Here is a 14,116-nt window from a genome sequence, read left to right on the forward strand (position 1 = left end):
ATACGTGTCAGGTTATCTCCTTCCGTCCCATTCCGGCCGAGCCCTTCCCTGGCTCGGCTCTTCACTGCTGTTCCTGCTGTGCTCTCCCTTGGGCCTGCGTTTGAGCCCTGCTCCACACTGCTCACTGGATTTATGGGCTTGGTGAAGTCTCTAACTCCTCCTCACCTGTAAATTGGGAATACTCTACCTTGCTGGGTTATTGTTAGGACTAAATATATGTACATGCTTCGCAGATCTCGAAAGCGTCCTGGAGATTCAGATGCCAGCTGTGGTATTTATCTGCTTCATTGTTATGGATCCAAATGGTTTAGCTCCTCCTTGTTCTTCTTGCTGTCATTGTCTTTCTTTCCTCCCAAGTCCCAAGCAGTTGCTTTGGTTACCTTTAATCCTTAGCCTTTTTCTGCCTGCTACCTGCAGTGGATTCCAGTCTCTCTAGTTCCCCATGCTACACATTTTCTTTCACCCCCTTTTCCAAAAGCCAGTATGTCATGGACCAATGGCTCCTAACTCTGGCTTTGTGTTTGAATCCCTGGGGGTGGCCTTCAGAGATCGCCCATGCCTGGCCCTTCCCCAGAGACTCAGAGGGCCTGGGGCCCAGGCTTTGGCAGATTTGAAAAGCTCGCCGCGTGCTGCTCAGTACAGGCGAGGCTGAGGACCGCTGGCAAAGACCTTTCTAATCTCCAGGGTCCGTCTGGACCCCTTTTGTTGCTGGAGGCAGATTGTTTAGGGCCCTATAACAGGTTTCATGCGGTGGCAAAAGTCTCGTTTTGAGTCTGTGGTAGGCAGCCAGCGGTGGTTACACTTTGGCCAAGGCATAAAGCACTTGAAAGGAGCAGGTCTGGGGTTCAAGGTGCTTGCCTCCTTTGCAGATTTCCTGTGCTAACCTCCAAGGCCGCGGCCACCACGATCGTAGCTTGGAAGGGGGCGCCTCTCTAAGAAGAGTAAGTAACACAAAATCAGGGCTGTGGAGAGAAGAGTTTGGTATAAATACTTTATTAAAGAAATCGTGTTTTCTTGTTAAAAAATACTACATTAAAGAAGAGTTTTGGGTTATCAGAACTTCCTCACAGAATCACAGTGTAAGAGAGTCCTTTCTTGACCTCTCTAGGCCATGGGTTAGCAGGACATCAATACAAACGAGAAAAGAACTCTTCAATTTGCTGATGGCCCCCGCTTCTCAGGTGTCTGAGAACGTCACTAAGTGAACAGCTTGTGTGCAATCCGATCTCTGCCTCTGCCTGCCTTTCAGACTAGGACCCTGCAAGCGAGGTGAGAGGCCGCCCGCTGTCCCCTCAGGGTGAGAGCAAAGACTTGGCTTACAGAGGCGCTAAAGCAGGGACAGTGAGAGCTGCATAAACAGGTAGAGTTTTTATTACTTGTAGTCAATGGTCGTGAAATGCCCTTCATTGGATACCATCAGATGAGGTAGGGAAGACATTCCAGTGGAAATTTGTTAATGGGGCAACATTTTTTATTTCTGTACATTTACATACAAATTTTCCCCAAAGGTACAACAGATGTGACATCATGCAGACGTTTAGCTTTGAACGACAGTTCAGAACTCAATTTAGGCTTGTGCTATGAATGAGCACCTCCAGAGTAATCCCGGTCGACATGTACAGTAACACGGTTCTTACATAGAAACCTCAGATGTGGGGTTGCAGAAAGGACAGAGGGAGGGAAGTATTCCCCACTAGACATAACACACTGTACTGCTTTTCCAAAACACACAATACATTAAAGTGAGGTGTTCTTTAGAAGAGTTGAAGTGTGGGCTCCCCCAGCACGTGCGTGCGCCCGCGCGCCACCTAGGGGCCGGGCGATGCGATGGTCACACGGGTCATTTAATGGCACTTCAGTCATTTCTTGTTTGGCTCTAGGAAGTGGTAATGTTTGAGTGCAATTACTTCCTTTACGAGGTTTAGTTTTGCTCTCTTTCTGTTTTGTGGCCAAACCAACTTACCATCCCCCTTCCCCTAGTTGCAAGTGATTCTACTCTTAGAAAACCAAGCATTTAAAACTTTCCTATTTGGGGCACTAACGTTTAGGGTATGTGGTGTTACTGTTGACCTCTGGAAAAGAACAAGATGAAGAAAGATCCAGCCCTGTCTCAGGTGTTCACATTTGTGCATAACTTTTACTGGAAGGGGATCACAGCTCCCTGATAGGATAGCAGAACGCAGGAGTGGGTGGCGGAGGAGGAAGCTGGAGCACGTCCCTTGGGAGGTCTCCTGGGACAGCAGGGGGGTGGAGGTGGTGGGGAAGGCGGACTTGAAGCAGCAGGTGCCTGAGAAGTGTTTCCTCACTAAGCACGAAGGAAACAGGACCAAGGAGTCCATGCACTACTGACCCGTGCCAGGGAGCTGGTGGCCGCAGCCCCCTCCCACGCAGAGCTGGGCAGGCGCAGTTGTTGCCTTGCTCACTTGGTACGGGATATCCCCAAGCTCAGCCCGCACGGAAGCTTTTCTGCTTTGTCTACATCTCATAAAGGCGTTCCTTAAGAGCTTCAGATATCCCGAAGTCGAACAGCAACAGAACAGAAGCTCAGCCTAACGCCGAGGCTGCTGGGAGAGAAGAGCTGTGCAACCTCTTTGCCGAGACATCACTGATTGTTGGTGAGCTGGCCGTGTTCACATCTGCTAGCCGTTGGTCCCAAGAGCCCAGTCCTCATAGCCAGCTTCTCTTCTAGTCCGGACCACTGACAGCTTCAGGACATTTCTCACAGAAGGGGCCATGTGGCCAGCAAGGGAACGCGCCCAAGTCCTGGAGGACAGCAAGTGGGCTGTCCTAGCGCTGGGGGGAGGGACGCAGACATACACCTGGCCAGCTGCGGCCGCGGGGGCCTCACCGGCTCCTTCCCACTTTCCCACCCGCCCAGTGGCCTGGCTGCTGCGCACGTCCTGTGCTGGACTTCCTGGGTCTTCCCGCCGGGTGGCTTTGTAGTCAGTACTTTAAAAAAGGCAAAAGGTATTCCACAAGTTTGGCACATGAAGCCTGCACAAATGTAAAGATCTTCTCAAATTAAGGTGAATGCAGACGAACATTGAAACATGGAACAAAAGTGACTTAAAAGAGATGAAGGGAGGTGTGGAGGAGCGGGTGGAGCTGGGGCAGACTGCTGGGCGGCCTTCCTTCCCAGGTCCCGGTGATGAGACTGTGGGTTACTCCCTGGAATCGCGCGTGCCTGCAAGCTGGCTCCCGTCCTCACCATGTTTTTATCACATCAGCGGGCTCGTACTGGGGCCTAGCAGTTTTGGAGGAGGGTGGTAGGTGGACTGCGGACAGACTGGGTGGAAAGCTGGAAGGGGAGAAAGGGAAGTCACGTCAACCTCTTTTCTGGCCCTTTTGAGTTCTAGCAGCTGTCCGTTGGAAGTCACCTAATTGCTTCACAGACTCGAGACCACAATTTCCCTGGAAGAACACGGCTCACAGCAAAGACATGTGTTACAAAGTGCGGAGGTGGACAATTCGAGAAAGAAACCAGGCTGTCCAAAAGTTCGGGTGCCTGTGTTGCTACAAGGCAGTGCCTGCCTGCGCCAAGGAAACTTTGTTTGTTTGTGGCCTCCTGGGTGTCGCTGAGGAGGCCCTCCAAGTCTCCCGTGACGAGCCCCTCGGACAGGCACAGAAAGCCTGACCCGGAAGGGCAGGAGGAAGCCTTCACTGTCTGGGACGCAATGAGGAACACAACGAAAACCCTTGGCTATTGGGGACGGCGTGGGTGTTGAACTTTGGTGAGTTATTGCTTTCTCTCAACTGGTCTTGATGCTTGAAGAGGCCGGAGGTCAGGTGGACTCACCTGTGAGAGTCCCACTCCTCGCCCTGAGCCCCCCTGTGTGCTGACGGAAGTGACAGGAAGCAGGAAGCAGGTAGAGGCAGGGCTGCATGGGGAGTGGCTCCCACAGGCTTTGCAGTCTCTCAGCTGAAGTCAGTGGTGAGAGCTGACAGTCGTCCAGGCTGGTGATTTCTACGCGGCGTGTGCTCGAGATGTGGGTGACGGGCCATGTCCAGGAGAGCACCCCTCGCTCCTGTGGGTTTGCCTCAGTGGTCTGTGTCCGTTAGTTTCCTACTGGTTTTCAGTTCAGAAAGCAGCCACGTGTTCAGATTATGCTGGCGAGGAAGCTGAGTGTGACAGAGGGGACTTTCCTGCTGGAGCTAAACCCGGGAAGGAGAATTAATGACGTGACCGCGCCTCACCTCTCCACACCCTTGCTCGTCGTGAGCTCGGCCAGGCGAACCCGTGTCGGCAAACCGTGGCCTTAGTACCACTCGTTACTTAGGATTTCTGGTGAAATGTTTACACTTTCCCCCAAGGAGCTTCCAGCATCAAGTACAAAAGGATGATCTCGAAGGAAAGACTAAGCTGGTTTTAATGACATTGGGAGCTGCTTTCCCCCAACACATGGAACAGAAGCTCTTACCTCACAAACGCACACACACAAAAACCCCTTTAAAAACCATACACAGACTCTAGCAAAAACCTAATCATTTACATTTCACTCTGCCTACAATGCGGTCGTGGAGACACTCCACGACAGGTCAGTCTGTCCGCACACAGGCGGCCTTGGGGGGCGCGGGCCCAGAGCGAGGGACCCCTGGCTCCTCTGCGGGGTGCTGGGCGAGGACGGCGTGTGACCTCCAGGGCCGCCGCGCTGGCTACTCACGGCGTCCTCCTCGGCAACCGTGTCCCTCTTCCGAAGGAGGCGGTTCTGTTTCGAGATCAGTCAGGATGAAAGGGAATAAAGTGCTTCTCGTAAAAATGACCGAAATAAATACAAACATCTCATGGCAGAAAAGAAAGTCTGAAGGGTTTGCTTCCGCACACACACGATCCTTAGAGTTTTGGAAAGACAGAATTCCCCCACCCCAGTCGACAGTCTTGCGATCCGCGGCATCGGCAGCAGGACTGGGTTTTCCTGCCCCCCCAGCCACGTGTTCGGTCCCTGGTCTGTAAACCTGTGCCCAGACAGCCCCCCACCCCTGGAGCCCACGGCGCCCCGAGCTACATGGACTTCATGCCGTTGGCCGTGGCGTTCTCGGGCAGCCCGTCCCCTGCGGTGGCCGCGTCGTGGAGGCCGGAGTAGTCCTTGAGCTCGGCGTTGGTGAGCAGGAGGGGCTGCTCCCCCTTCTTGTGCGGCAGGAGCGGCTGCCGGGTGTAGTGCTCCCCGTTGGAGATGTTCTCGGGCAGGTTCTGGTCCCTGCTCTCGGGCAGCAGGAGGATGCAGATGATGCAGATGAGCGTGCAGCAGGCAAAGATGATGTGGTGCAGGAAGTAGCCTTTCTGGTTGTGCAGGTCGATGATGGGCGCGGTCAGCATGCCGAAGCCCGCGCTGGCCAGCACCAGCCCCAGCCCGCCGCACCTGCGAGAGCACGAGCACGCGCGGTTAACGGCGCGGGGGCGCACGGGAGCAGGATCACGGGCGACCGGGGCCTGGCCCCACCCCCGAGCATCCCACCTGCCCGATATCCCAGACCGCCTTCGCCTTGGCTATCTTCGGACCCCCTCTACTTAATATTTTCTCTCGCCAGCTCGAAATTTTTTATTTTGAAAGGCAGTGTTAGAATACTACTGTAAATGGAAAAGCACACGCCATAAATAATATGCAAGGACAAAGTGTTATTAAATTATGCTATTTCCCTAGGTTTGCTCTTCAGGTAGAAGCAGGTCAGTGGGCAGGCGGGAGGTGGATTAATGGGTTAAAGAGGATATGACGGGCGCCTGGGTGGTGCAGTCGTTAAGCGTCTGCCTTCGGCTCAGGGCATGATCCCAGCGTTATGGGATCGAGCCCCACATTAGGCTCCTCCGCTGGGAGGCTGCTTCTTCCTCTTCCACTCCCCCTGCTTGTGTTCCCTCTCTCACTGGCTGTCTCTGTCAAATAAATAAATAAAATCTTAAAAAAAAAAAAAGAGAGAATATGACAGACATACCAGCACTCAGAGATTTTCTCCAGCCAGAACTAGAGAGACTGGAAGATACTTTAAAGGAAAGTAATTTTTCTGGGAGTTCCTACTTATTGCTGTGTCCTGTATATTTCCTAAAATCATTCTGCACAGCACCAGTGGAAGCGGTCCTTTCTCTGTGAGCTACTGTGCCGGAAGCCACACGCTGTCACTGAGAGAAAGTCACAGCAGCACCGAGCTCAGAAAGTACTGAATGTGAGCCTGAGCATGTGCCATTGATCTCCACTCCTCTGCCATTTGGGGAACCTACCAAAGTTCCACAGAGATTAGTAGATAGGCAACATTTAAAAAAATCCATCATAGCTCGAACATCTCTCCTCTGACAGAAAAGCGTATTTGAGGGGAGAAAGTATCATGTGGTCTCTGAGAAAGCAGTGCAGTGCTGGGCTGCAGGAAAGGGGACCATGGTGTTCACGTGACAGGAGGTCACGGTCTCACCGTGTCATGCAATGCACAGGCCAGGGAGGGCTGGCCGGTGTCTGCTCTGCAGTCGCAGTGAAGGAGCCCGGTGGACAGAGTCTGGTCTCAAGGAGGGGGGAGTAGAGTTGTTTGCTTCCCATCAGAGTGCGGACCCAGGCCAGTGGGCAGAGGGTACAGGAATGTGGACCTCAGTTGGTTTAAAGAACTTTCACTGGAGTTGCTTAAGAGCCGTGCACCACCCTTCAGTGAAGTGACCCTTCCTCTGGGATGCACGTAGGCAGGAGGCTTCTGCAGCAGGCGCTCGCGGAGCCTCAGAATCTCTTGTTTGGCACTGCAGGTAGGTCTAACTCACCAAAATACTGACCTATAAGGGCTTGAGACACAAGCTCACCGTACAAAAGTCAACTGTATGTGGACATGCTAGCAACAAAGAAGCTGAAAGTGAAATTAAGAAAATTCTATTTATAGTAACATCAAAAAAACAAAATACTTAGAAATAAAAAAATGCAAGACTTGGGGCACCTGGGTGGCTCAGTCGGTTAAATGTCTGACTCCTGATTTTGGCTCAGGTCATGGTCTCAGGGTTGCGGGATCGAGCCCTGCGTCGCGCTCGTGCTCAGTGCATAGTTTGCTTATCCCTCTCCCTCTGCTCCTCCCCCCTCGCATGTGCACACGTGCTCTCTCTCAAAGAAATAAATCTCTAAAAAAAAAAACAAACCATGCAGGACTTGTATACTAAAGACTGTAAATCATTGCTGAGAGAAAATCAGAAAGATAAAATAAAGAAGAGACAGTCCATGTTCATGGATTGGAAGACCCAGTACTGTTAAGATGGCACTTCTTCCATCATAGATGGAATGTGCAGATTCAACACAATCCCTATCAAATTTCCAGATGCTGTTTTTTTCTCCCCAGAAAATAATAATCTGATGCCAAGATTTATATGGGAATGCAAAAGATCCAGAACAGCCAAAACAATTTTGAAACATAACAGAATTCAAGGACTTATCGTCCCAATTTCAGCTTTCGTATAAAGCTATAGTAATAAAGGCAGTGTGGTACCGGTGTATCGACAGATCAGTGGGACAACTGAGAGTTCAGAAATAAACTCTTCCATTTATGGTCAACTGACTTTTCACAGAGGCAAATTCAACGGGGAAAGGAGAGTCTTTTCAACAAGTGGCTGGGACAACTGGCCATCCACGCGCAAAAGAAAGAAGTTGGGCCTTTACGTAACATCATACATGAAAGTGAGCTCAGAATGGATTACTGACCTGAATGTAAGAGCTAAACCTTTGGTAACACTTTTAGGAAGAAAATATAAGGGGAAATCATTGCGATCTTAGGTGAGGCAAAGATTTCTTACATATGACGCCAAAAGCAGGATCTAGAAGAGAAAATGATCAATAGGACTTCCTCAAAATACTTCTCAAGAAAATGGGAAGAGAAGAAACAGACTGGGAGAACGTGGTTACTGAGCATGTCTAAAAGAGGACTTGTGCCCAGAATACATAAAGAACTATCTGTAAGAAGACAAGCAGTTTAAATAATGGGACAGGGACTGGACTAGACATTTCTTCAAAGACACTGTACAAACTATAAAGAATTCGTATCACCCAAGCAGATGTACAGTGTCACTGGTCAGTAGACAGGTGCAGATCCCAACCACAGCGAGATACTGCCTCACACCCACTAACACAGCAACAATCCAAAAGGCAGAGGACGGGGGGCACCTGGGTGGCTCAGTTGCTTAAGCATCCGCCTTCGGTTCAGGTCATGATCCCAGGGTCGGGGGATCGAGTCCCGCATCGGGCTCCCTGCTTAGCGGGGATCCTGGTTCTCCCTCTGCCTGCCGTCCCCCCTGCTTGTGCTCTCCTTCTCTCTCAAATAAAAAAATACAATCTTTAAAAAAAAAACAAAACACAAAGGCAGAGACTGACAAGTGTTCGTGAGGCTGCTCAGAGAACGAGACCCACAGCCACGGCCGCCAGGAAGGAAAAGTGGGGCAGCGGCCGTGGAAAAGCTTGTCAGTTTCTGAAACAGTTACATGTAAACCTTCGTGTGACCCAGCAATTCCACTCTCATGAGATACAGGAAACCTGTAGCCCACAAAAACTTAGAAACGAATGTTCGCTGTAGCATTATTCACGGCAGCCAAAAATCAGAAAGAAACCCAATCCATCACCTGGCGATGGATAAAGTGTGGCAGATCCCGTACAAGGGAACAGTATTCTGCAGGAAGGACTGCAGTACTGACACCTGCCACGGCGTGGACGGCTTTCAAAAGTATTACACTCAGTGACTGTAGAGTCCATGTATACGAAATTTTGAAAAAGCCGGGGGGCAGGGAGCAGATCTACAGAGACAGAAAGCAGATGAGTGATTGCCTGGGGCTGCAGGTGGGGACAGGGACGGACTGCAAAGGACCAGGAGGGAACTTTGTGAGGTGATGGAAATGTCCGATACCTGGATTTATGGGCATGATTGCACTAAAGATCATTGGTTTGTATGTTTAAAATGGATGCACGACATGGTATGTAAATTATACCGCAGTAAAGCTTTTAAAAACAAACCCACCAAATTGTTCCGGCTGTGGGGACTGGGGCCTCCTGCTGACACAAAGCCCCAAAGCTGCCAGTGTGGGCCGGCCACCCAGGCCTCCCCTGTCCCCCCTGCTGCTCAGGCTGGGGGGGGGGGTCCACTCTGCTTTGCCCACCATGTGGCTCAGCAGTGGGTTCCCTCTCCCTGGGGCCTTCCCAGGGGCTTTGCTGTCAATAGTGAACCCAAAGAGTCCCTGCCATCTACAGCAGGCTCTCTGGCTGGCCAGTCCTAGATCCACACAAGTGACAGGAACAAGGGGGACTTGGCGTCTTGGGGCTGCCCAGGTCGACAGCTGTCCCTTAGGGCCACCGTAACGCGGACTATCAGAGTTGATGGTTAAGACAGGAATCAGTACAGAAAAGAAACACTTTTTCTCAAAGAATGGAACAGAATGACAGTCACGTGTGTGTGGGTGGGACAATGTGAGGGGGGTCTCCCTTCCTCATTTTGTAACATTTCATAACAACAAAAGACACTGCTCTCGTCACTTCTCTCAACCCCAAATGAGAAAAGGCCTTGTATCTCTGCTCACGGGAGGGCGTTCCTCACACCCCTCGTGCTGGGTGGGGAGGGGTGGGGCATACTGCCCTCCGCACAGAGCCAGAGCCCGGGAGTGGCCAGACTCTCCCCTGCCCCAGCCCCTCTGTTTAACCCGTGCCCAAGCCCCATGGCTTCCAGTTCAGCCCATCTGGGTCACACTCGCCTACTTGGCCTGTCTTGCATCCTCCTACTCTCTTGGCCTCTTTCCTCACTGCTGACAACGTGACTCTTCTAGAATGTGGAGTGGATCATGCCACTCCCTTTCCCAGAGTCCTCCGAGGGCTCCCTCCTGCCCCTGGCCGAGCCCCGGCCCCACATCTGCCTGACCCGCACCCCCAAGCCCCCGGCTCCTGGCTCTCTCCCTCACTCCCCCCCGCCCCGTGTGGAGGCTCCGGCCTCTCCGCTCAGCTCAGCTCTGCCAGGTCCCAGGCGGCAGCAGTCTCCTCACATGCTGCTGAGGAGGGAGAGGGGGCCCTTCCCGCGGTCCCCAGGCCTGGCACAGTTCCTGGCATGGAGGCTCACCGGCGTCCAGCCTGGCAGCCGTCGGCCGCCGGGCCCAGCGCCCTGCACGCACAGGCCAGGCCGGAGCAGCCTCCAAATACACGCTCCTGCTCCTGGGGCCGGAGTGCGCCGGTTAAGGGCACAGGTCAGGAGCCAGCGGGCCTGGGTTTGAATTCTGACTCCACCACCCATAAGCCTCACGGAGGCTCAGACAAGGAGACAGGAAGGGCACATCAGCAGAGACCGGGGCGCTGGCGTCCCTACGTCCGGGCCAGGAAGTGCCAAGCACACGCTAGCTGTTATCATCCCCAGTTGTCTAAGCTCCTTCTTCCTTCTTCATTGGCCTCACGAGGCAGAAATAGTGCTGTATTTCTAACGTCTTTCTTGCTGCATTAATACTGAACAAGCAACAAAGAGCTGCAGGTGAAGGGAGGACAGGGAGATCAGTGGATTGGTTGGGGTGCTGGTGTCCCTCCGGGGAGCACTGGGGAGAAGCCTGATGGCTGGGCCGGGGGCTGAGCAAGTTCAAGCACTGCGAGGAGGACAAGGAGGACGAGAAGCTGAGCCCTTCTCTTGGGTCCAGAGCCTCCAAAGGGGGGCAGAGTGTGCTGGCACCGCTATGGTCCTTCCTCTCCCCACCCCCCGAGTCCCCCCCCCCCACCCGCCACGGGATGGCTCCTGAAGCTGCCTCACACCCCCCCATCCTTCCAGGGACCCCTGCTCCGGCTCACTGCCCCTTTGGAACGAAGCCTCACTCCCTCCTGCTGCTCCTTCGCATACACACATGCCTCCTGGGGCCCCTGTCCCTTCAGTGTGCCCCCTGCGACCCCCCCCAAGGCTTCCAGAGCACAGGCTGACCAAGCTGCAGAAGTGCTCTGCCCAGCTGCCCCGCCCGTCCCCTCCCTCAGCCCGCTCGGGGAGCCCAAAGACTCTTGTGTTTGTGTGGGGGTTCCCTCACAGACTGAAGAGGTTTTCAGGGGCAGGGACCAGCAGATTTCTAAAATGGCCCCAATGATTCACACCTCCAGGCGTACATACCCTTGTATCTTGAGTGTGAGCTGGACCTAGTAATTTACTTTTCACCAATAAAATATGGCAAAGGTAATGAGATGTCCCTTCCATGATTCGGTTACAAAAGACTGACTTCTAGCAGATTCTCTTGCTGGCTTCGATGAAGCAAGCTGTTCCGTTGTTCTACTCCAGGTGGCAAGGAAGGAACTAAGGTGACCTCCGGCCAGCAGGGAACTGAGGCTCTTGGTCCAATAGCTAGTGAGGAACTGAATCCGCTGTTCTGGTCCGAATGTCTGTCCCCCCACCCACCCCAATTTATATGTTCAACTCCTAATCCCCAGTGTGATGGTTATTAGGAGGCGGGGACTTTGGGAAGTGATTAGGTCTCACGAATGGGATTCCTGCCCTTAGAAAAGGCACCCAGAGGGGCGCCTGGGTGGCACAGCGGTTAAGCGTCTGCCTTCGGCTCAGGGCGTGATCCCGGCGTTATGGGATCGAGCCCCACATCAGGCTCTTCAGCTATGAGCCTGCTTCTTCCTCTCCCATTCCCCCTGCTTGTGTTCCCTCTCTCGCTGGCTGTCTCTATCTCTGTCAAATAAATAAATAAAATCTTTAAAAAAAAAAAAAAAAAAAAGAAAAGGCACCCAGAGAGCTCCCTCACCTCTCCACTGTGTGAGGGGTAGAGGGAAGATGGCCGTTGATGAACCCTGAAGCAGATTAACTGAACACCAAATCTGTGGACACCTTGATCTTGGACTTGCAGCCTCCAGAATTCAATTACTGTTGTTTATAAGCCACCCAGTCTGTGGCATTCTGCTCTAGCAGTACGAACACACCGAGACCAATTACTGAATGAGCTTGAAGACCGATCCTACCCTGGGGGACTGCAGCGTGTGGGAGACCCCAGGCGGGGGGCCTGGCTAGGCTTTGCCAACTCCTGCCCACAGAAACTGTGAGACAACAAGCCCGTGTTGTTGCAAGCCACTACGTTTTGGGATAATTTGTTACACAGCAATAGATAACTAGTACACTCAGCGAGTGATGGAATTTCCTAGCCTTAGCTATGGAAGAAAAGACAGCCACCTCTCACCCAGGCTGTGATATGTCACCAGTCCTATGTGTTAGAAAGCCTTTTGCCAAGGGAGTGACGGGAAGGGCTGTAGGAACAGTCACACCATTGTGCTACTGGGCTGTCAAGGGGACACAAATAAGGAATAGTAATGTTTTGGGGGGCATCCCCCAGATACCAGCCCCCGTCCCAAGCAGAGGGTCCCAGACCACCTTCTGAAGACACTCTGCACCTTTCTGTTAGTATTTCTTCGTATGCCTACTGTCCTTATTTAGTCCATGAGCTTGTCAAGGGCAAGGATTATTTTCTAGAATACCAACCAGTACGTATTATTTATGCTTAATAAATATTGGATGTTTATGGATTACACTGGCTTCCTAGGTAGGAAGGTCAGCTCACCCAAATGAATGGGGCGGGCTAAAAATAGGTGACCGTCAGGAAGAGCGATGTGATGGGAGCTAAGAACACGAACACCTGAAATAGCTGCTTCGTCCTTCTGGTTGTTGTGGCCACTCCGGAAGCCACAGGCTGTTGCAAGGGACAGATGGATGCCAGGGATAATGGATGTGTCTCCTTGGGGCTTTAATACCAGGAAGACGTCCTTTTCTCTGAGGGCTTCTGGGTTTCCGTGGGACCTCCCTGTCACCACACGTGGATGGCACGGACAAGCAGAGATGGAGACTGACCTTGCTCAGTGCTTATAAAGTCCACATGAGAGTTAACCTCCAGGAAGGGAGAGTACACACCCACGGGGAAGGGTGTGCACAGAGGTCAGCCTGGGACAAAGTCTTGCTTCATAATGCCAAAATATATATTATATTAATAAATCATGTCAAATATATTTACGGTAGGATTAGACAGCTTACGTAAGTATCCACGTATGTAAGTGTGTGTACATATATAAAATGCAGTCTACATACGTGTGCATATATAATATGCAGTGTTTCTTTATGTATTTTTTCCACAAAAGCAATTTTCTGTTTGGTTTTATCTTGAAATTTTTCACTAAGGTTAGGAACGCTTTTGAAAGAATTTGTTATACCATTCTTGGCTTTGTGTTGTCTTTGTGAAATCTCCGTTTAGAGAATGGGGTCATTATTACACGCTTGGGTTTCAGGGGCTTATCTTCCTTTTCCTCCCCTGAAATGCTAACTTTGTGCATTTTCTGCTTTTCTTTAGATTGTCACTAGAGGGCAGCATATGCCCATGTGTAAATATCAAAGCAGGCAGCCACCTCAATTTACAAATAAAAGAAGGGGGGGACATGTGTGTGTGTGTGTGTGTGTGTGTGTGTGTGTGCAAATTTCGCCTCCCTGTGCTTTAGGAGCACAGAAAATTTTAATATCCACTGGATATCTTTAATTCACTAGTAATAATATCTAAATTAAGGATATAAAGGCGATACACAGGCAGACTTATTATTAGAAGTAGCAAGCTTAAATTAAGAATTCCAGAGTCTTCAAATCGTTCTTTAAACATGTGAACACCAAGCATCTTGAGTTTAAACAGAACAAACAAACCTCCCATTTCTCACTTCCTCTTCTGTCTTACTTAATTTGTCTTGACTCCATTTCTGTGAAGTCAAGGATAAACAAATATTTGTGCCAGTTTTGCAGAAATAAATATAACTGCCAAAAATACTCAGGTAGGAATCATTAATAATATCCATTGTCATCTCCTGAGGCTGGACCCTTCTATATTCTCTTTCTCCCCTCAGCATCACTACCCTGTAACGAGGCAGTCCTAACTCGTCTCATTTTAGGGCAGAGATGAAGTCTGGCTAAGGGACCTGCCTAGGGCCGCGCGGAGGGAAGTGGCCTCTGAGATCACACACAGCTCCATCCGCTCTCTTGGCGGAAGATCCGCATCTGAGGCTCGCGGCCACATCCCCTACGCTTTGTTTGTTCTCCATCCTGCTCTGAATCCTAGCCTGCGTGCCTTCGCTCCTGGACCTTAGCATTTGTTCGTTCTATCCGTGTGTGTGTCTGTCTATGTATGTGTGTATTATATATGTAA

At 51.4% G+C, this 14,116-nt stretch overlaps 2 protein-coding genes across 2 annotated transcripts in view; one reads left to right on the forward strand and one right to left on the reverse strand.

Annotated features, from left to right (window-relative positions):
* Positions 1-14,116, forward strand: part of PSMG4 (proteasome assembly chaperone 4) — a 45,538-nt gene that overhangs the window by 15,388 nt on the left and 16,034 nt on the right. The gene's annotated exons all lie outside the window — the stretch shown is intronic.
* The window catches only part of SLC22A23 (solute carrier family 22 member 23), a 173,032-nt gene continuing 160,269 nt past the window's right edge, over positions 1,354-14,116 (reverse strand). Inside the window, exon 10 of the mRNA XM_045811557.2 lies at positions 1,354-5,357. Within this exon, the coding sequence (XP_045667513.1) occupies positions 5,000-5,357 (358 nt within the window). The 3' untranslated portion in view covers positions 1,354-4,999. The remainder of the gene's footprint in view (positions 5,358-14,116) is intronic.

Source organism: Ursus americanus, chromosome 32 (genome assembly GCF_024610735.1).
Source record: "Ursus americanus isolate L20-20 chromosome 32, mUrsAme1.1.p, whole genome shotgun sequence".
Lineage (NCBI taxonomy): Eukaryota > Metazoa > Chordata > Mammalia > Carnivora > Ursidae > Ursus > Ursus americanus.